We start from the raw sequence: 22619 nt of genomic DNA, 5'->3' as shown, positions 1-22619 counted from the left end.
TTTACCAACTACTGATGTCAGGCTCACTGGCCTGTAATTACCTGGTTTACTTTTGGAGACTTTTTTAAACAAATAGATGAACCTCTGGCTGTGGTATGCGTACACCAAGATCTCACAAACCCAGCAGTGAGTTAGAGTAGGGATCTGTTCCTAGTGAAGCCGAGAGAGGAACACAAAATGTTTGGTTTGTTTCTAAGGGTCAATATGGAAACTAATTTCAGGTGCACTGACAGCCGCGGGACGACAGGTGGCGCAGCAGGATAAGACAGACCGAGGCAGGCGAGCGGCCGCTCGACGTCACGGGTCACGTGGTGGTCATCGACCGCCAACGTCACTGCCTGCGCTTGGCTTTGCTGCGACGCTATCGTCAAGATGTCGACCGCCATGAACTTCAGCGGCAAAAGCTTCAGTCCTCGGCCGCCGGATCGGGGCGCGTTCCCGCTCGATCACCTGGGTAAGTGGGCGGAGGTCCGAGGCCCTTTCTCTTCCCCCCATAACTTCCGTGCTTCTGCAACCACTCCGCCCTGATGACCTCCCATTACACCGCAGTCCCCATTTCCTCTGTCCCTCCTGTTTTTTGCCCCCTTTTCCTCTTTCACCTTCCCTTTCCTCTTCCACTTTCCCTTTCCTCTTCCTCCTTCCCTTTCCTCTTCCGCCTTCCCTTTCCTCTTCCGCCTTCCCTTTCCTCTTCCGCCTTCCCTTTCCTTTTCCTCCTTCCCTTTCCTCTTCCACCTTCCCTTTCCTCTTCCGCCTTCCCTTTCCTCTTCCGCCTTCCCTTTCCTCTTCCGCCCTCCCTTTCCTCTTCCTCCCTCCCTTTCCTCTTCCACCTTCCCTTTCCCCTTCCACCTTCCCTTTCCCCTTCCACCTTCCCTTTCCCCTTCCACCTTCCCTTTCCCCTTCCACCTTCCCTTTCCCCTTCCACCTTCCCTTTCCCTACTTTCCTCGTCATCCATGATTTGCTCCTTCCATCTCTCTTATAACACCGTTTCCAGTAGCCTTGGACTATGTTTTGCTGTTGCAGTTTTGACCGACCTGATTTGTTAGTTCTTGCAACAGGTGCACCCTGAGTTATCCAATGTTTCCGGTATTAGTGCTTTTTACTTAGATTGTCAGCATTCATAGGACGGTTTCGCTTGTGATGGCAACGAAGAAACATTTCTAATACGTTGCTTTAACTGAATTTATGTGTTGCTATTTTACAGGTGAATGTAAAGCATTTAAAGAGAAATTTATGGATTGCCTTAAAGAGAGCAAGTTTGACAGCTCTGTGTGCAGAGAGCAATCAATGGAATATTTGAAATGCAGAATGGACAGGTATGGAAATCACAATCAGCCTTAATATCAGCGTATATCGTGAAATTTGTTGTCTCTGTGGTAGTAGTACAATGCAATACTTAATAATAGAAATAATCTAAGTTACAGTAAGTATATATAATAGTTAATTAAGTATTGCAAAAATGGGAAATAAGATAGTAGTGAGGTAGTGTTCATATGCTCAATGTCCACTTAGAAATCGGATGGCAGAGGGGAAGAAACTGTTCCTGAATTGTTGAGTGTGTGCCTCCAGGCTTCTGTGCCTCCTTTCTGATGGTAGAAATGTATAAGCTGGGTGAGGGGGATCCTTATTGATGGATGTTGCCTTTTTGAGACATTGCTTCTTGAAGATACAGAGGCCAGTTCCCATAATGGAGCTAAGTTTACAACTGCCTGCAGCTTGTTTTGATCCTGTTCAGTAGTCAGCCTTCCCCCCCCCATACCAGACGGTGATGAAGCCAGTTAGAATGCTCTCTGCAGTACATTTGGAGAAATTTGTGAGTGTTTTTGGTGAAATACCAAATTCCTTCTAACTCCTAATGAAATAAAATCAAAGTGAGAGTTACTTGATTTCAAAACAATCCTTAATAATTTGGGTGTGTGAAAATTCTGAGGGATGGGATAAATCTATACTTGGAAAGGCAGGAGTAATCAGAGAATTACACACATGATCCTGGAGAAACTCAGCAGGTCAGGAAATAAATGAATAGATGGTATTTTGGGCTGAGATTCTTCATCAGGACTGGAGTGGAAGGTGGAAGACGCCTGAATAAAAAGGTGGGGGGAGGAGAAGGGGGACCAGCTGGAAGGTGATAAGTGAAGCCAGGTGGGTGGGAAAGGTAAAGGACTGGAGAGGAAGGAATCTGATGGTTGACAGTGAACCTTGGGAGAAAGGGAAGAAGGATTTGTACCGGGGAAGATGATGGGCAGGTGAGAAGAGGTAACAGGCCAGAATGGGGAATAGAGGAAGAGGAAAAGGGGAGGGAGATATTTTACTGGAAGGAGATATACATGTTTTTGCCATCAGGTTAGAAGCTCCGAAATTGAATATAAGGTGTTGCACCTCCATCCTAAGAATGCTTTCCACATGGCACAAAAGGATGTCATGGACCAACATGGAAATGGGAATAGGAATAAGAATTAAAATGCTTGGCCACCGGGGGATTCTGCCTCATGCAGATGGGGCGGAGGTGCTTGACAAAGTGGCCCCCTCAGTCTACGTTGGGTCATACAAATGTAGAGGAACCCTCATCAGGAGCACCGGATACAATAGATGACCCCAACAGATTCACAGGTGAAGAGTTGCCTCACCTGGGAAGGACAGTTTAGGGCCCTGACTGGAGGTGAGGCGGGGGGGTAAATGGGAAGGTATAGCACTTAATCAAAGAATGCTAGCCCTTCAGCCCCCAATGTTGTGCAGAACTAATTAAACAAATCCCTTCTGTCTATACAAGTCCTTATCCCTCCATTCCCTGCACATTCTAAAAGCCTCAAAACACTTCTATCATATTTGCCTCTATACCACCCCCGGCGGCACATTCAAAGCATCTGCCACTCTGTTTTTAAAAGAAATCTTACCCCACGCATTTCATTTGAACTTTACTTACTTACTGTTTGTTACTCTGTTGACATTTAGGGCAGCAATGAAGGTCCTCCATCTCTGTTGATACCATCACACACAGATGAAGAACAATTTTTCACTGGTGTTTTTGGTAACAATTTTTTTTTGACCAGTTAGGGTTGTTAGCCCTGAGCTGAACCCCTGTGACTGGAGGACTACTCTTCATCTGAGCTTCTAACCTTTGACCTATTTGGCATGGGTGACCCTACAAAAGAGTCAAAGCACGAAGACCTTACTCCAGCCAAGATTACTTTCCAGGTCATTGAGGCACACAAGCCTCTGGTTTACAGGACAGTTACAGGATAATAAGTGCAATGGAATTTATGAGAAACTTTTCATAAAGACCAATGTCCAAAAGAAGACAAACTTTGCAAGTAAATAAAAATACTGAGAGCATCTGTTGTAAAGAGTCCTTGAAAGTGAGTCAGTAGGTTGAAGAACCAGTTCAGAGTTGTGGTGACTGAAATTATACATGCTGGTTCAGAATACGGTTCTGAACCTGGGACCTAAAGTTCAAAGTAAATGTATGATCAAAGTAAGTGTATGTCATCATATACTATCCTGAGGTTCATTCCCTTGTGTCCAGTGAGATACAGATGGGTTTTAGATTTGATATTTACCTGAACAGCCAGGACCTCCTTAGCTTCTCGTCCCTCATCCTTTCTTAGTGCTGTACTGGAACTAGGAACTCTAGTTATCTCTGGTACGGGGGATGAGTTCAGTCAGAGCGTTTGATGGCTCTGGGCCTGTACTCACTGGAGTTTAGAAGAATTGGGGGGGGGGGGTGGTTCTCATTCAAATCTATCAAATATTGAAAGACTTCAGAATACAAGGACATTAAGGGGGAATTCCTTTAGTCAGAGAGTGTGAATCTGTAGAATTTATTACACGAGAGGACTATGGAGAGCAAGTTGTTGGGTTCTTTTAAAGTGGAGGTTGATAGGTAGTAAGGGTGTTATGGGGGTGTAATAATATAAGCCATAATAGAATTGCAGAGCTGACTCGATGGGCTGAATAGCCAAATTCTGCTCCTATGTCTCATGGGTCTTTGGATGAGGCTGCTAACCAGGGAGTCATGGTAGATACTTCATATTAATAAATCATTCATTCCATCATGAGGTCATTGAAACATTGCCCTGCTCTTCCACGGATGCTGCCTGACATGCTGAGTATTTCTGGCCTTTAGTGTGTTTTTACTTATATAACCCTCTCACGAGGCTCGTATACAAACTTGGCTTGTTAGCTAACTCTGTTAACAACCTCCTGACTCAGCAGTGAGTCGGCCATCCTTCATAAACAAAATACGTTTTGGGTCGGTATGATTTGGGGTTCAACCAAACAGGGAAGTTAGAATGTTACTATTAAAGGAACGTGGGTTGTAGTGAATGCTGTGTAAAATACTGCCCCGACACAGTTATTGGTAGCCCAGAAATGACAGATCATGTACTGCATAAAATTTGAAGAAAGTATATTTACTAAATTTTGAATTTTAACTAACAGTTCCAGAAAACGAAAAGAAAAATAAAAGGGCCCATCACAGTTAAACCAGTCCAACATAAATGTTGGAGCTAGTTTCTGGAGTAGTCGGGGGTGTATCTCTTTACTCGTGGGCTGGACCCATGGTCTACTCAAAGGAACCCGCCACATTCCAAACTTCCCTTAGACCATCTGGAATGAACTAGCTCTCTCAGGAGGAGAAGCCCTTCCTCCTTGGAGCCATCTGCACAAAGCACTTCTTCCAACGACATTCTGTGGCATCTTTTCTTGTGCCCTGCTCCGCAGCTCCTGCCGAAAGACCCCTAACCAGACTACTGTCTTTCAGGAATTTGATCCCGCCTAGCTCTCCCAAATGTTCCACTGGGCAGAAAGTTACAATTGGCTGACACAGCATTCCTAAATTGGACAACGTGGCTCCTTTAGCCGAAGCCAAAACACTACTTGACAGCAAACTGCTTTGATAGAAAAGTGCTATAATAAAGTATGTTACATCATAGCAGTAGAAATATGTACTGTTATCGATATAGATATTTGAGATAATTCTTCTCTTGTTTGTATATATGTACTTTTTAAAAATTAATATAAAGATTGATTAAAAAAAAAAGAAATATTAACCAGGGTGTTACACTTTAATCATTGTTGGCCTTAAAGTGATTTTCAGAAGTTTGCTAAATATGTGCACACAGTTCACTGTATGGCCATTCGGAATTACGCGTTTGATTATGTTTTCTTCCACAGACAGTTGATGGCCAAGGAACCTCTGGAGAAACTGGGATTCAAAGATCTCGTGGATGTTCACTCAGTAGAAACAGATCAGCAGACAAACACCTGACAGGTGTGCAGGGTGTAACATCTACGAGTTAAACTAATCTGGGGCTCTATTCATACCAAATGTGTATATATTGTAAAATATTTTTTGGTGCAATAAATGTGTGATCATTGCTTAAAATGTTGATTAGTTGGACTCATTTAATCATACTATCGTTATTTTTTTCTCTGTTTATTCCTTACTCTCTTGACACTTGTGACTTATTGGTAGACTCTATTGCAATTTACTTACTGGGTTTCAAAGGTTAATTTATTATCGAGGTATGTCAGCAGTTTCCATTCTGAGATTCATCTTCACAAAACAAAGAAATCCATGCAAGTCATTCAAAGAAAAACATCAGACCTTAACCCCCCCACCACCACCGCAAAAAAAACTAACAAATCGTCCCAAATTAAATCGCTCAGATTGAGGGACAACTGCACAAGCGTGTGGATGTCAGCGAGTTAAACCGGCGCAAAGAGTTTAAAAGGAGACAGACTTAAGCGGTTTGATCGAGGGATGACTATGCAAGTGTGTGGACATCAGTGAGTTAGGTGTGTTCAGGAAGGTTTCCTGACACAATATTTAGATAAGCCTACAAGAGGAGAAGCTGTACTTGATCTGGTATTGGGAAATGAACCTGGTCAGGTGTCAGATCTCTCAGTGGGAAAGCATTTTGGAGATAGTGATCACATTTCTATCTCCTTTACCATAGCATTGGAGAGAGATAGGAATAGACAAGTTAGGAAAGCGTTTAATTGGAGTAAGGGGAAATATGAAGTTATCAGGCAGGAACTTGGAAGCATAAATTGGGAACAGATGTTCTCAGGGAAATGTACGGCAGAAATGTGGCAGATGTTCAGGGGACATTTGCGTGGCATTCTGCATAGGTATGTTTCAATGAGATGGAAACAATGATAGGGTAATGGAACCATGGTGTACGAAGGCTGTCGAAAAACTAGTCAGCAAGAAAAGAAAAGCTTATGAAAAACTAGGTAATGATAGAGATCTAGAAGATTATAAGATGAGTAGGAAGGAGTTTAAGAATGAAATTAGGAGAGCCAGAAGGGGTCATGAGAAGGCCTTGGGGAGCAGTATTAAGGAAAACCCCAAGGCATTCTACAAGTATGTGAAGAGTAAGAGGATAAGACGTGAGAGAACAGGACCAATCATGTATGACAGTGGAAAAGTGTGTATGAAACCAGAGGAGATAGCAGAGATACTTAATGAATACTTTGCTTCAGTATTCACTACAGAAACGGATCTTGGCAATTGTAGAGATGACTTACAGTGGACTGAAAAGCTTGAGCATGTAGATATTAAAAAAAGAGGATGTGCTGGAGCTTTTGGAAAGTATCAAGTTGGATAATTCTCCAGGACCGGATGAGATGTACCCCAGACTACTGTAGGAAGCGGGGGAGGAGATTGCTGAGCCTCTGGCAATGATCTTTGAATCATCAATGGGGATGGGAGAGGTTCCGGAGGACTGGTGGGTTGCAGATGTTCCCTTATTCAGAAAGGGAGTAGAGATAGCCCAGGAAATTATAGACCAGTGAGTCTTACTTCAGTGGTTGGTAAGTTGATGGAAAAGATCCTGAGAGGCAGGATTTATGAACACTGGAGAGGCATAATATGACTAGGAATAGTCGACATGGCTTTGTCAAGGGCAGGTCGGGCCTTATGAGCCTGACTGAATTTTTTGAGGATGTGACTAAACACATCGATGAAAGTAGAGCAGTAGATGTAGTGTATATGGATTTCAGAAAGGCATTTGATAAGGTACCCCATACAAGGCTTATTGAGAAAGTAAGGAGGCATGGGATCCCAGGGGACATTGCTTTGTGGATCCCGAATTGGCTTGCTCACAGAAGGCAAAGAGTAGTTGTAGATGGGTCATAGTCTGCATGGAGGTCACTGACCCGTGGTGTGCCTCAGGGATCTGTTCTGGGACCCCTTCTCTTCATGATTTTTATAAATGACCTGGATGAGAAAGTAAAGGGATGGGTTAGTAAATTTGCTGATCACACAAAGGTTGGAGGTAGCACACTTCAAAGTTGCTGGTGAATGCAGCAGGTCAGGCAGCATCTCTAGGAAGAGGTACAGTTGACGTTTCAGGCCGAGACCCTTTGTCAGGACTACAGGTGTGGATAGTGTGGAGGGCTGTCAGAGGTTACAGCGGGACATCAGTAGGATGCAAAACTGGGCTGAAAAGTGGCAGATGGAGTTCAACCCAGATAAGTGTGAGCTGGTTCACTTTGGTAGGTCAAATATGATGGCAGAATATAGTATTAATGATAAGACTCTTGGCAGTGTGGAGGATCATAGGGATCTTGGGGTCAGAGTCCATAGGACACTCAAGGCTGCTATGCAGGTTGACTCTGTGGTTAAGAAGGCATACAGTGCATTGGCCTTCATCAACTGTGGGATTGAGTTTAAGAGCCGAGAGGTAATGTTACAGCTATATAGGACCCTGGTCAGGCCCAGCTTGGAGTACTGTGCTCATTTCTGGTCTCCTCACTATAGAAGGATGTGGAAACTATAGAAAGGGTGCAGAGGAGATTTACAAGGATGTTGCCTGGATTGGGGAGCATGCCTTATGAGAATAGGTTGAGTGAACTTGGCCTTTTCTCCTTGGAGTGGCGGAGGATGAGAGGTGACTTGATAGAAGTGTATAAGATGATGAGGGGCATTGATCATGTGGATAGTCAGAGGCTTTTTCCCAGGGCTGAAATGGCTAACAGGAGAGGGTACAGTTTTAAGGTGCTTGGAAGTAGGTATAGAGGAGATGTCAGGGGTAAATTTTTATGCAGTGAGTGGTGAGTGCATGGAATGGGCTTCTGGCAACAGTGGTGGAGGTGGATAGGATAGGGTCTTTTAGGATAGGTACATGGAGCTTAGAAAAATAGAGGGCTATGGGTAATCTTAGGTAATTTCTAAGTAAGTACATGTTCGGCACAGTATTGTGAGCCAAAGGGCTTGTATTGTGCTGTTGGTTTTCTGTGTTTCTATGGCAATAAGAAAGGACAGGCATGTTTTCCCTTCCCCAAAGATGCAGGACAGAATCTTCAAGATTCAAGTTTATTTGTCATGTGTATATCAAAAGATACAGTGAAATGTGTCATTTGCGTAAACAACCAAGTTTTGTGAATTGTATAATCACAAACCCTTCGATTCAAGACCCCTTGGAGTTTTAGAACATTTATTTAGTAGATCATCCTGTCCCTTCCTCCTTGCACTTAAAGTTCAAAGTAAATTTGTGAACAAAGCTTATTACGGGCACTCTTAGTAAACAGTAAGAAATACAAAGGCATCAGTGAAAGACCACACATGACAGAGATGGACAAACAACTAATGTGCGGAAGTTCAAAGTAAATTTATTATCAGCGTAGATTATATCACCACATACAGCCCTGAGGTTCATTTTCTTGTGGGCATACTCAATAAATTATGGAATAATAACCGTAACAGAATCAATAAAAGACTGCACCAACTTGGGCATTCAACCAGTATATAAACACAGCAAATTGCACAAATACAAACAAGAGATAATAAAAACAAATAAACAAATATTGACAATATGAGATGAGTCTTTGGAAGTGAGTCCATAACTTTTGGGAACATCTTAATGATGGGGTGATTGAAGTTGATTCCCTATGGTTCCAGAGCCTGATAGTTGAGGGATAATAGCTGTTCTTGAACCTGGTGGTGTGTGTCCTGAGGCTTCTATACCGCCAGCTTTCTTGATGGCAGCAGTGAGAAGAGAGCATATCCACAAAGACAACGAACTGCAAATGCAAAAAGAAAAAAAAACCAAAAATAAATAAACCACAAATATCAAGAAAAAGAGTTGTAGAGCCTTTAGAAAGTGAGTCCATAGGTTGTGGAATCAGTTCAGTGTTGGGGTGAGTGAAGTTATCCCCTTTTGTTCAAGAGCATGATGGTTGAGGGGTAATAATTGTTCCTGAACCTGGTAGTGTGGGATTTGAGGTTCATGAGGCTCTTTCCTCTTAGCAACAGTGAGAAGAGAGCTGAGGTTCTTGATGGTGGATGCTGCTTTCCTGCGACAGGATTCCTTGTAGATGTGGTCAATGGAGGGAAGGGTTTTACCTGTGATGGATTGGGCTGTATCCACTGCTTTTCTTCCTTTTTTTTGTTCAAGCGAACTGGTATTCCCACACCAACCCATAATACAACCAGTCAGTATATTCTCCACCAGACATCTATAGAAGTTTGTCAGAGTTTTACATGACATGCCAAACCTTGGCTTTGCTGTTCCTTCTTTGTAATGACAGTTATGTGCTGGACCCAGGACAGAACCTCTGAAATGATAAGCCCTCTATACTGGTTCCCCTCCTTCACCATTTCCATCTGCCTCTCCCATCTCCTTCACAGGATTCTATGCTCTACCTCTCTCTCCTATTAGATTCCATCAGGTTCAGTCCTCAGTAGCCTCCAGCTTTCTCCTCTCAGCCTCTTGCTATTTCTAATCTATAGATGCAAGTTTAAAGTTTTGTATTATCAAAGTACCCACTGTATACATCACTCAGAGTCATATCCTTGAGGGTAATCACAGATGAACAAAGAAATACTATAGGATCAATCAATGAAGGAAAGAAGAGATGTTGAAGCTCAGACATTAAGTCATTGTTATACAGGACATAGATTATACGGTATGTAACAGGCCCTTCAGCCCAACTCATTCATGCTCACCATGCTGTCAACCTGAGCTGGTTCAGTTTGTCTGCATTTGGCCCATCTTTTCCCATGTAGAACAATACAGCACAAGAGCAGGCCCCCTTGGCCCACAATGTTGTGTGGACCAAATAAATTAGTAATCAAATGGCTAACTAAACTAATCTCTTCTGTCTACTCTGTGTCCATATCCTTTCATTTTCCTCACATTTATATGCCTATCTAAATGTCTGTAAAAGTTCCTAATGTTTCTACATCTATCACCACCACAGGCAATGCATTCCAGGCATGTGGAGGACAATGAAAGCACCTGTGTCAGGGTTCATCTGAGTATCATTCCCCTGGGCACAAGCACTCTGATGTATGGTTTATTTCCCTTTGACACACATGCATCAACGGACGTTGATCTTTTCACGGACAGGTGCTACTGAAAGATTAACTCAGTGAAAGGTACCCTTTGGTCTGACTGAAACTTGTTGGTCTGACAGCATGTCAAGATGTCCCGGAGAATAAACCAATATTTGGACTGTGTGTGTGTGTGTAACCCCTAAATCAGAGAGTCCTCTGTAAACGCAGCTGCTCTGGCATAATCTTGACACAGGCCCTTTTAACCTCCACACCCCCTTCAAAATTGTGACATGCCTGGGGTAGTGATAGAGGCAGAAACATTAGGGACTTTCTTTTAGATAGGCAGATATGCCGACTGCAGGAGTATGTGCTGATGGTTGCTCTGAAGCTTGCCGCAGCCACCACAAGGGTTGGATCACAGGCTAGGGTTGTTTCAGTACTGAAGACGGAAGGGCTGAGTCAAGTGTGGAAGCCCATCAATTATTTCAGTAGCGACCATCCCAGGGGCAAAGATGCTAATGTTTTAAAATGAAATTTATAACCACTTAATCCATTATTTATGAATGCAAGAATGAAAAGGCATTGCATGGTTTATTCTTGTAAATATTTTTTTTATGAAAAGTTAATGTAAGGGGGTTTCATCTTTTACTGCGTGGGCTAATTAAAATGGCTTCTTTGTTATGTTATACTCGGGAATGCTTCTTTGTTATGTTAAATGCTGAGAAAGTCTTTAGCTAGACATTTGCTTGGGTTAGTACAGATAGCAGGGTGTTGTTAACCAATTGGGATAGTTGTTATGATTTTGGTGTATCTGGGAGATTTGTATGCACGGGGTTTTGGGGCAGAAGGCGGGAGAGCGAGACAGAGGATGGACCAGGTGCTGTGATGTCTGCTAACGGGGTCGGACCCCGAGGAGGGCGTTCGGCAAGGAGACGGAGACGGACTCGTGTGGAGCGTCTGGTCGACCACCGTTGTTGGTCCCAGGCGGCCGGTCGAGGTGGTCCAAGGGATCGCAGGGTGAAGAAGAAGGTTCTTGAGCTCCAACTGTTTTGTGCACGAAGAGATTGAACTTTGACAAGTGTGGTGCCTTTTATTTTCCTTTTATATTTTATTCTCTATATAGTTCCAGTAATATCTATAAACTGTAAATCATTTAATCGTATCTGGTGTATTGTCTGTTATTTGGGCGGGGGGGGGGGAGGTACATCACACAGCATCCACACAAACTAATTACCCAGTTTGGCGGGGCTGAGGGTTGTTTCCCTAGACGACAGTGAGCCGAGCGACCCTGAGGGTGGCCGGGGGGCTACATTAATATTTTGGATACAGAAGTACTTGGAGAAGAACTCATCACGTGAAACCCTGAGCAGGTGTATTGAGGATGGGCACTTTTGGAAGTGGGACGCTCTTTTGGAAGTTGTGAAAGAAATGGTTCTGATGTGTTTCCCGTGAGGTCATATTAAATCGCTACCAACATAGTGGCAAGGAGGTCGCTCTCAGGCGCTCAGGGGAATTAGCAAATACAGAGTCCAGCAATTGTTGTTCTGTGTTCTGGCCCCTCTTAGCTCCATGAGCCTTCTTCAAACCCAGGAGGTGCAGAATCCTGATGATCAGAAGAAAAGTGGGTCCCAGGGGAAAATTGAGCTCTCTGTGAGATTAGACCCAGTGCAAAAATAAGCAATGAGGGTGTAGAGAAGCATCAGAGTTGCAGTATTGGTTGGGTAAACACCGGTGAATGACATTCCATTAGACCACAAGACATAGGAGCAGAATTAGGCCATTCAGCCATTGAGTTTGCTCTGCCATTCCATCATGGCTGATTTATTATCTCTCTCAACTCCATTTTTGTGCTTTCTTTTTTTTTTTTTTTTTTCTTTTTTTTTTTTTTTTTTTTTCTATTTTTTTTCTTTTTTTTTTTTATCTTTTTTTTTATTTCTTTTGTTTTTTTTTCTTTTTTATTTTTTTTTTTTTTTTTTTTTTTTTTTTTTTTTTTTTATTTTTCCTTCTTTTTTTCTTTTTTATTTTTTTTTTATTCTTTTTTTTTTTTCTCTTTTTTTTTCTTTGTTTTTTTTTTTTTTATTTTCTTATTTTTTATTGATCTTTTCTTTATTTTTTTTTCTATTTTTTTTATTTTCTTTTAATTTTTTTTTTTTATTTTTTTTTTTTTTTTTTTTACTTCTTTTTGTATTTTTTTTTTTTTTTTTCTTTTTTTTTTATTTTTTTTTTTCTTTTTTTATTTTTTCTTTTCTTTTTTTTTTTTTTATTTATTTTTCTTTTTATTTATTTTTTTTTTTTTCTTTTTTTTTTTTTTTTTATCTTTTCTTTTTTCTTTTTTTTATTTTTTTTTTTTTTTTATTTTCTTTTTTTTTTTTGGTTTGTTCTTTTTTCTTTTTTTTTTATTTTTTTTTTTCTTTTTTTTTTTTTTTTTTTTTATTTTTTTTTTCTCTTTTTCTTTTTTTTTATAAGTTTCTTAGATAAATCAAATACAACCAAAACAAAAGAGACAAAGCGGGTCGATAGTTCACAAACTTTAATGCGAACAGTGTTAAAGGGAAAAGAAAACAATAAACGCTAGGCCAAACAGGGCCGTTAACTAAAACTTTCAAATGGAAAACAAAGCCTACATTGCGGCTGAAAGAACAACTAAATATAAAACGAATACCGCTAGTCTTCAGAGTCAGTAGACGCGACAGTTCAATTTCTCAGGCAAGGCCAAATGCAAACAGGCAACGAAGCTTTGCTGTGCTGTGTCCAAGTCTCAACAAGCACTACGACGAAAAGAATGGAGTTAAATACTATCTCAATGAAATAATAATTAGCTGACACGTGCATATTAACAAGCGCAATTGCCGTATCTGCTGCGCTACCGAATCCGTGCATGTGACAGGCCACCCCCACTCCACCCCACCCCCAGGCTCAGCCCCTGAGGCACCACAGACCTGTGTCCGCTGGAAGTCCCGGATCAGGGACTTGTCCAACTTGTTCTTCACTGGGATCCAAGTATGTTCTTCTGGACCAAACCCTTCCCAGTCCACACGGTGCTGGACCTTACCACGTACTGGCGAGAATCCACAAGGAGCCGCACCGTATAGACAAAGGAACCATCTACCAGGTGGGGAGAGGTAGTAAACGGCTTGAGCTAGGAAACACGGAATACCGGGTGGATCTTCAGCGTTGTTGATAGACGCAATCTATACGACACCTTATTGACAGCCTTTCCCACTACAAGCGGACCCAAATAGCGCGGAGCCAATTTGCGGCTCTCGACTTTCAGGCGAAGATCCCTTGATGCCAACCAGACCCCCTCTCCTGGCTTGAATGGCCTTACCTATCGACGGAGCCGATCAGCCTGCCAGGAACGCTGTTTCTGGGCGCGCAGCAGAGGAACCCTGGCTCGTCTCCAGGTGCGCTTGTAGCGCTGGATCAGCGGTTCAGCAGCAGCAACTCCAGCGTCAATCTCCTGATCAGGGAAGAGTGGGGGCTGGAATTCCTTTTGGCATTCAAAGGGAGACATACCGATGGAGGACGACTGGAGGTTATTGTGGGCGATCTCTGCCCAGACCAATTGGGAGCTCCAGGACGTGGGGTTGGAAGAGGCAAGAAAGCGCAGCGTTGTCCCCAACTCCTGGTTCACTCCCAGTCTGGCCATTGGATCGGGGGTGGAACCCAGACGAGAGGCTGCCCGTGGCTCCTACAAGAGAGCCGAAATCCTTCCAAAAGCGGGAAGTGAACTGTGGTCCACGATCAGACACCGTCTTGGGGAACGCCGTGGAGCCTGAACACATGTTGAATCATGGGTATAGCAGTCGCACGAGCAGATCGGAGCTTGGGGAGGGCAATGAAGTGGGCAGTCTTGGAAAATCGATCCACAACAACCAAGATGGTGGTGTTTCCTTTAGACGGGGGCAGACCAGAGATTAAATCCACTGAGAGGTGGGACCAGGGGCGGTGGGGCACAGGCAGTGGACATAACAGGCCTGCAGGACGCTGGCGTAATGTCTTGTTCCAAGCGCAGGTGAGACAGGCAGATACAAAGTCGTAGACATCCTGGGACATAGATGGCCACCAAAATTATCTCTTTATAAACTCCCGAGTCCATTCAATTCCCGGATGTCCCGTCAGCCGGGAGAAGTAACCCCATTCCAACACTTTGGAACGCACCGCAGCAGGGACAAACAGCCAGTTGGGAGGAACCCCATCCGGGGCTGATCTGATTGTTGGGCGGCCCTCACCTCTGCCTCTATTCCCCAGATCACCGGAGCAGCGATACACGGGCGAGGAAGAATAGGTTCTGGATCGGCATTGTCTTCAGATCCGTCGAACTGCCGGGAGAGAACGTCGGCCTTTGTGTTCTTGCTGCCGGGGCGATAGGCGAGGATGAAATTGAACCGTGTGAAGAGAGCTCACCGGGCTTGAAGAGAGTTGAGCCTCTAAGTATCCTGAACATAGGAGAGGTTCTTGTGATCCGTCCAGACCAAGAATGGTGTTCTGCCCCCCCCCCCCCACACCTCCAGTATGTGTCTCCGTTCCTCCAGGGCCTCCTTGACAACCATAAGTTCCCGGTTCCCAACATCGCAATTCCTCTCGGCCGGAGTCAAGCGACGGGAAAGAAAGGCACAGGGGTGCAGCCGGCTATCCGCAGACGAGCGCTGAGGGAGGACAGCTCGAATGCCGACATCGGATATATCCACCCAAACAATGATGGCTTTGATCAGTATGGGTGTTACAGTAGCGGTGAAATGTCGCTTTAACTCTGAAAATGCTTGATCGGCACAGTCCGTCCATTGGAATCCTGCCAAGCTCTTCGTGGTGAGTACATTTCTATGAACCGCGACAGGGCCGAAATTCCGGATGAAGCGGAGTTAAAAGTTTCCAAATCCCATGAAGCGCCATACCCGCTTGGCTGTTGACGGTTTGGGCCACTCTGCAATTGCCTGAACTTTACTAGGGTCCATTTGAACACTGGAAGGGGTAAGTATATAGCCTAAAAAACGACACCTGGTCTTTATGGAATTCGCATGCTTCGGGCTTGGCGTACAGGTTATTTTCAAGAAGCCGTCTGAAAACTCTCCGGACACGCTGGACGTACTCCTGATCAGAACGGGAATAGATTAGGATGTCATCTAAATACACAAACACAGGCTGGTTCAACGTGTCCCTGAGCACAGCGTTAACCAAGGCCTAGAATACTGCGGGGGCCTTGGCCAGACCAAAAGGCATCACCAGATACTCATAGTGGCCATTAGATGTGTTGAAAGACGTTTTCTACTCATCCCCTTCTCTTATGCGAATCAGATGGTAAGCATTACGCAGATCAACTTTGGGGAAATATGGTTGCGCCGGGCGTTGTCTATACCTAGGTCCATGGTACAGTAACCCAGCGAACCTGCAGTGGGAAACGATATTACAAATGGTGTCTTAATCTCCACTAGATGGAGCCTTAACACCACTTGTCATGTTTACTGAGTAGGAAACTCCCAGAGCTGATAGAAATATATTGCTTGTTCCAACAGTCTCTTACTTATATTTAATGATATTTATTTATCATTATTATTGCTTATTTCTTTGTATATTTGCACAATTTGTTAGTCTTTGTTTGTGAGTGATTTTTCTTTGATTTTACTGTACTTTATTCTACTGTAAAATTGAATCTCGGGGTAATATTTGGTGACAGATAAGTACTTTGATAATTAAAAATTACTTTGAACTTTGGTATATAGAAAAACGTCTCTGGATTGCAACATACCCTTCCACACCAAGCAACAACAGCGTCCTCTCGTAACTGAATCAAGGCTGACGTTTCAGTGAATGGGAACATACACAGCCATAATTTGTCATACATGCCACTTCTCTCTATCTCCATTATATATATATATTTTTTAAACTTTTGATGTGTGTTGCTCAGTAAAAGAAAAGGTAGGTATTTTCACACTATGCAGTCAACGTTGAGTTTATTGTCATCGAGTAAGTTTCACAGTGCCTACGATTGGGATTCAATTCCTGCTGCTGTCTGTAAGGAGTTAGTATGTTCACGCCATGAACACATGGGTCTTTTCTAGGTGCTTCAGTTCCAAAGACAAACCGGTTAGTACGTTAATCAGGCTCATTGGCTCGGAAGAACCTGTTACGATATTGTAACTTTTTTTTTCATTTACAGGATGTGGGCATCGCCAGCTAAGCCAGCATTTATTGCCCATCCCTAGTTGCCCTTGAGAAGGTGGTGATGAGCTGCCTTCTTGAACTGCTGCTGTCCCTGAGGAGTAGGCACACCCACAGTGCTGTTAGGGAGGGAATGCCATGGTTTTGACCCAGCGGCAGTGAAGGAATGGCGATCTGTTTCCAAGTCAGGATGGTGGTGTTCCCAGGTATCTGCTGTTCTTGTCCTTCTCTAGCTGTTAGTGGTCATGGGTCTGGAAGGTGCTGCCTGAGGCACTTTGGTGTGTTGTTGCACTGCATCTTGTAGATTGTGCACACTGCTGCCACTGTTTATCAATGGAGGAGGGATTGGGTGGTTGTGGAAGGGGTACCAATCAAGTGGACTGCCCTGTACTGGAAGGTGTCAAGCTTCTTGAGTGTTGATCGAACTGCACTCACCCAGGAGAGTGGCGAGTATTCCATTACACTCCTGGCCTGAGACTTGTAGATGATGGACAGGCTTTGGGGAGTCAGGAGGTGAGTTACACACTGCAGGATTCTTAGTCTTTGACCTGCTCTGGTAGCTATGGTGTTTATATGGCTAGACAATATCTGTCCTGTCAATGGTAACCCCAGGATGTTGATAGTAGGGGATTCAGTGATGGTGATGCCCCTGAATGTCAAGGGGCGATGGTTAGAGCCTCTCTTGTTGGAGATGGTCATTGCCTGACACTTGTGTGGCTCAAATGTTACTGGCCTCTTGTCAGCCCAAGCCTGGATATTGTCCAGGTCCTGCTGCATTTGGGTATGAACTGCTTCACTCTCTGAGGAGTCACGAATGGTGCAGAACATTGTGCAGTCATCTGTGAACATCCCCACTTCTGATCATATGATAGAAGAGAGGCCATTGATGAAGCAGCTGAAGATGGTTGGTCCTAGGCCACTTCCTTAGGGAACCCCTGCAGTGATGTATTGAGGATAAGATGATTGACCTCCAACCACCACAACCATCCTCCTTTGTGTCAGGTATGATTCCAAACGGTGGAGGGTTTTCCCCCTATTTTCCATTGACTCCATTTTAGCTAGGGCACCTTGATGCCATACTCGGTCAAATGCTGCCTTGATGTCAAGGACTATCACTCTCACATCACCTCTGGTATTTAGCTCTTTGGTCCATGTTTGGACCAAGGAGGTGATGAGGTCAGGAGCTGAGTGGCCTTGACAGAACCCAAACTGGGCATTCGTAAGCAGGTTACTGCTGAGTAGGTGCTGCCTGATAGCACTCTTGATGATCTCTTCCATTACTTTGCTGATGGTTGAGAGTAGGCTGATAGGGCGGTAATTGGGTTCTAAATAACACTAAGTAAAAAGGAAGTTGTAACTGCAAGTGATAAGAGTCATGAGTTATACAACATGGAAACAGACTCTGTCCTTGCCAGGTATGAGTGGCAGAACAGTGTAGTAGTTGGCATAATCCTTTACCGTGCCAGTGATCAGGGTTCAATTCCCTCTGCTGTCTGTTCATTCACCCTGTGACCTCATGGGTTTCCTCCTGGTGCTCTGGCTTCCTCCCACATTCCAAAGACGTAGGGTTTAAGGTCAGGAATGCTGCATGGTAACTTTGGTCTGCGTCTTTGCTATTGCTTAGCACACGCCTGGGCTCGGTGATAGTATCGATGTGTGTCGTATTGCTGGTGGGGGGGAGGGGGGAGCTGCAGAGGGACTTTGGGGTTTTGATGTTTAACAGTCGTTCATTCTTTGGGGCACTTCTGTTTTCGTGGATGTTTGGGAAGAAAAAGCATTTCAGGATATATATTGTATACATTTCACTGACATTAAATTTGAGCTTTGAACCTTTGGTATTAGAAGTGCGGTGACACTTGTGGGCTGGCCCCAGCACATCCTGGGACTGCATTGGTCATTGATGCCATCAATGCATTTCACTGAATGTTTTGGCATACAATACATAGACACATAAAGCTATTTTTCATCTATATGTACAAGTACATGTATGCACAGATGCAATGTTTATTTTCACTTTTTTACATGAAAGGACACAATAATAATAAACAGAAACACCAAGTCCATTATTAATGCAAAGTGATTAAAGTGGTCACAGTACTGTAGCAATGAGGTTTTTTCCCAGTTGGATCGAGAACCAGATAGTTGAAGGGATGTAGCTGATCTTGATCTTGGTGGTGTGGGATTTCAGGCTGGACCACACTGGGAGGATTGGGTTCAGTTCTGGACACCTCATTAAAGGAAGGATCTGGAAGCTCCAGAGGGGGTAGAGGAGATTTACCAGGATGTTGCCTGGATTGGAGAACACAAGGGATTCTGCAGATGCTGGAAATCCAAAGCAACAAAGTGCTGGAGATTCTCAGCAGGTTACACAGTATCTATGGAAATGGATTGGAGATTATGCCTTAAGTGAAAAACTTGAGCGAGATAGGGTTTTTCTCTTTAGAGCAAAGGAGGAGAGGTGAATTGATAGAAGTGTCTAAGATGATAAGAGGTATAGATAGGGAGTGGATAGCCAGAGACTTTTTCCCAGACTGGCAATGACTAATACCAGAGGACATATGTTTAAGGTGATTGGATGAAAATATAGGGGGGGCGGTGGGATATCAGAGGTAAGCATTTTAAGCAGAGGGTGTACGGTGCATGCAATGAGCTGCCAGGGGTGTTGCTAGAGACAGAAGCATTAGGGACATTTAAGAGGCTCTCAGATAAACACATCAAAGAAAGGAAAAAGGATGGCTGGGGGGGAGGGAAGGGTTAGGTAGATCTTGGCATACATTAAAGGGTTGGTACAACATTGTGGGCTGAAGGGCCTGTACTGATTTATGTTCTATGTTCTATACCTCCTGCTCAGTGGAGCCGAGAGATGATGGCATGGCCCAGATGGTGGGGATTATTGATGATGGATGTTGCCTCCTGTAGATACTACTAACGGGGGTACCGCTGACTATTGATAATGATGTTTCTTTTCAATCTCTCAGTTCTTCTACACCAGAGTCCTGGGCCCAGTTTACCCACTGTAACATCTACAAAGCTGAACAGGAGCGAATGAATTCTATTAACCTCTGTGCTCTGGTTGATAATGTGCTGGAAGAGACTTCCAAAGGTCTGCGTGAGCAGTATGATAGAGTTAATGCTGCCTTTAACAAGCACTTGGAGGAGCTCCTTGATGCAAAGGCCAACTTAGACCATCATCTGAGAAAGGTTATTGTCCCAAGAAGTTGGTTCAGTTTCCCTTTTTCACAGATTATTAAATATAGAGGAAGCGATAACCTAACTGCGTGTTCAACTCAATGTAGGTGAATGAAAATGTGAATGACCTTTTTGGCACAGTCTCAAACAGAAATGACAAATTAAAATAGTTGAATGAAAGGGGTCCATTGTATATAACTACATAACTTTACACATAGTGGGTACTTTATTAGGTACCTCCTTTATCTAATAAAGTGACCACTGAGTATGTTTGTAGTCTTCTAGTGTCACCCTTCTGTCAGCTTGAACCAGTCTGGCCATTCTCCTCTGACCTCTCTTACTTACAAGGTCTTTTTCCCTCAGAAATGCTATTCACTGGATGATTTTTGTTTTCCACACCATTTTCTGCAAACTCTGGAGGCTGTTGTGCGTGAACATCCCAGAAGTTTCTGAGATACTCCAATCACCCCATCTGGCACCAACAATCATTCCATGGTCAAAGTCACGTAGATCACATTTCTTCTCATTCTGATGTTTGGTCTGAACAACAACCAAATCTCTTGACCATGCCTGCATGCTTTTATATATTGTGTTGATGTCACATGATTAGCTGATTAGATATTTGCTTTAATATGTGGGTATACAGTTGTAGCTAATAAAGTGGCCACTGAGTGTAGTTTTTTTGTCATGTGTCATAGAGTCACGGCATAATACAGCATGGATACAGGTCTTTCAGCCCAACCAGTCTATGCTGACCCCAGCCTACACAGCTGGGTCCTAATTTCTTGCATTTAGCTCACATCCCAGTGATGTGTTGGCAATTTTGCCTATCCATTGTAGAGCCTTCCAGTCTCCCACAGTGCAGCTTCTGTACAAATCTGTGATACAGCATGTTAGGATGCTCCCCACTGCACATCTGTAGAAGGATGTGAGCATAGATGTTCATAGTCAAACTCCCTTCAGCGTCCTCAGGGAGTAGAGGTGTTGGTGAGATTCACCGATTGTATAGCGTGTGCTTCAAGGAATATAGACCTAGTCTGGTGAACCTCTCCCCATAACTCGGGGCTTCTCATCCTGGGACTATCCCCATGAATGTTCTCTACACTCCTTCCAGTTTCAACGTACCATTTCTATAATAGAGTGACCAAAACTGTGGGCAATACTCCAAGTGTGGCCTCACCAATGACTTATACAACTGCAATGCAATATCCCAACTCCTGTACTCAATGCCCTGAGTGATGAGGTCACTGATATGCGGAAAGAGTAGGAAAATGGGACTGAAGGGATCACTCTACATAGAGCTAGCATTGACTTGATGGACCAAATAGCGTGCTTTGTTGTTTAACAGTGTAACAAGTTCAGCCTCACCAATGACTTATACAACTGCAACATGATGTCCCAACTCCTACGCAAACAGCATTTGAGTTACCTTGTTCATGCCCAGACAGAATACGAGGTGTTGCTCCTCCAACTTGAGGGTGGTCTCATTGTGACAGCAGAGGAGGCCTAGGACTGGGAATGTGAAATGTGGATTGAAATTGAAATGGGTCAGGAAAATCCTGCCTTTTGTGGCAGATGGGAAATCTGTAGAGTATTTTCACCCCCACCCCCGCAAAGATTTGTGGAGACTGCGGTCAGATAAATGAGTGAATAATTTGTTGAGATGCACATCGATACCTTGTGTTTTATTTGCCTTGAGCAGATAGTCGAACAGATTGCAGGTCAGGAGAGAAACATTGCCAATCTGAAACAGGCCATAAAGGACAAGGAAGCTCCACTCAAAGTGGCTCACACCAGACTGTATGAGAGGACCTACAGACCGAATGTGGAGCTCACCAGGTACCCTGCTCAAGTGAAGTAAGTTTCCAGAAAGTTTGAGAGATGGTGGAGTGTGAGCTGACACTTCACATTCAATTCTCTACCATCCCTCTTCTATCAAACATCATTACCTAATGTCTCACCATCTACTCCTTTGATTTCCCAATTTTCCACAGCCTGATATGTGAAGTTGGGGAAATCTCGGAGTCCATTGCATTCCTTCAGGAGAAACTCAAGGAAGCCCAGATGTCACTGGAGAACATGGAGAATACGTGGATGATCCTCGAGAAGGAAGTCGCAATAAAAGCAAACAATATATTTATTGACAGTGAGAAGTGCCTGAAACACTGAGAACGATACCCAACTGTGGTTAGGTTGGCTGGTTATCAATAAGTAACAGAATACTTGCTGTTAGCTATGAGTGACTTATCAAATCTCCCATGGATGTAGAAACTTGGGGATTTCACACATATTGGGCACCTGACTAAAAGCACAAATAAAAACACGTTCTCTAAAATCAAGTAAACTAAAATAACTACAGAATTATCAGGACTTTTAATCCTATATCTAAAACTGAAAGCTTTTTCTATGTTAACACAGCTGGAATGTCAATAAACTTAAAGAAATAAGGAAGATTTAGTACATGTCCATTATCTTTCAATGCCAGGTGTTGTAATGGAACGGGGCGAACCCAAACGCAGGACACAGTCACGGAGGTAGAGTAATCTAAAGTGTTTATTAACGGTTATAGGGAAGGCCGGGGAACAAGGATTAGGCAGAGAGGAAAGCCAAGGAGTGAGGAAGGCTTGGCCAGGGATCGAACCCAGGTCACTGCGGTGGGAATGTGGCGTTAAACCACCGAGCCAACGGAGAGTGTAGGCGGGCGGTAGAACGAGGCAGAGCAGGGATGCAGACCAGGGTGCGAGCATGGCTTGAGGAGAACAGCAGGTGGAAGGATGAACGAGAAGACAAGCGGCACGCAATGCTCCTATTAACACGGAGAGACAGAGTTAACACGGGCAAACAGCGCGGGAACAGTACTTGGATATACAATTCCAAGCGGTCGAGAGACAGAATTAACACAGGCAAACAGCGCGGGAGAACAGAGGAGCAGGAGGTAGGCAAAACTTTTCTTGACACAGGGCGTTGCTGGAGCTGAACGGCAAACAGGAG

At 43.8% G+C, this 22619-nt stretch overlaps 1 protein-coding gene and 1 pseudogene across 1 annotated transcript; both read left to right on the top strand.

Moving 5' to 3' along the window:
• The first annotated feature begins 321 nt into the window (after positions 1-321).
• Positions 322-5381, top strand: cox19 (cytochrome c oxidase assembly factor COX19). Its single transcript, XM_072269563.1, has 3 exons — positions 322-454; positions 1203-1314; positions 5171-5381. The coding sequence occupies exons 1-3, from the start codon at positions 373-375 to the stop codon at positions 5262-5264; spliced, it is 288 nt and encodes a 95-aa protein (XP_072125664.1). The 5' UTR covers positions 322-372; the 3' UTR covers positions 5265-5381.
• A 6468-nt stretch (positions 5382-11849) lies between these two features.
• On the top strand, positions 11850-21979 carry LOC140202452 (tektin-4-like; annotated as a pseudogene).
• Positions 21980-22619: the final 640 nt, after the last annotated feature.

Source organism: Mobula birostris, chromosome 9 (assembly GCF_030028105.1).
Source record: "Mobula birostris isolate sMobBir1 chromosome 9, sMobBir1.hap1, whole genome shotgun sequence".
Taxonomy (NCBI): Eukaryota; Metazoa; Chordata; class Chondrichthyes; order Myliobatiformes; family Myliobatidae; genus Mobula; species Mobula birostris.
The sequence above is the reverse complement of the archived record's forward strand: the minus strand, read 5'-3'. Positions and strand labels throughout refer to the sequence as shown.

Bases quoted from the DNA above. Each gene is read 5' to 3' on its own strand.
- cox19 (XM_072269563.1), top strand. From the start codon at position 373: ATGTCGACCGCCATGAACTTCAGCGGCAAAAGCTTCAGTCCTCGGCCG. The intron at 455-1,202 runs GTAAGTGGGCGG...GCTATTTTACAG, and splicing joins GTTCCCGCTCGATCACCTGG to GTGAATGTAAAGCATTTAAA. The intron at 1,315-5,170 runs GTATGGAAATCA...TTTCTTCCACAG, and splicing joins TTGAAATGCAGAATGGACAG to ACAGTTGATGGCCAAGGAAC.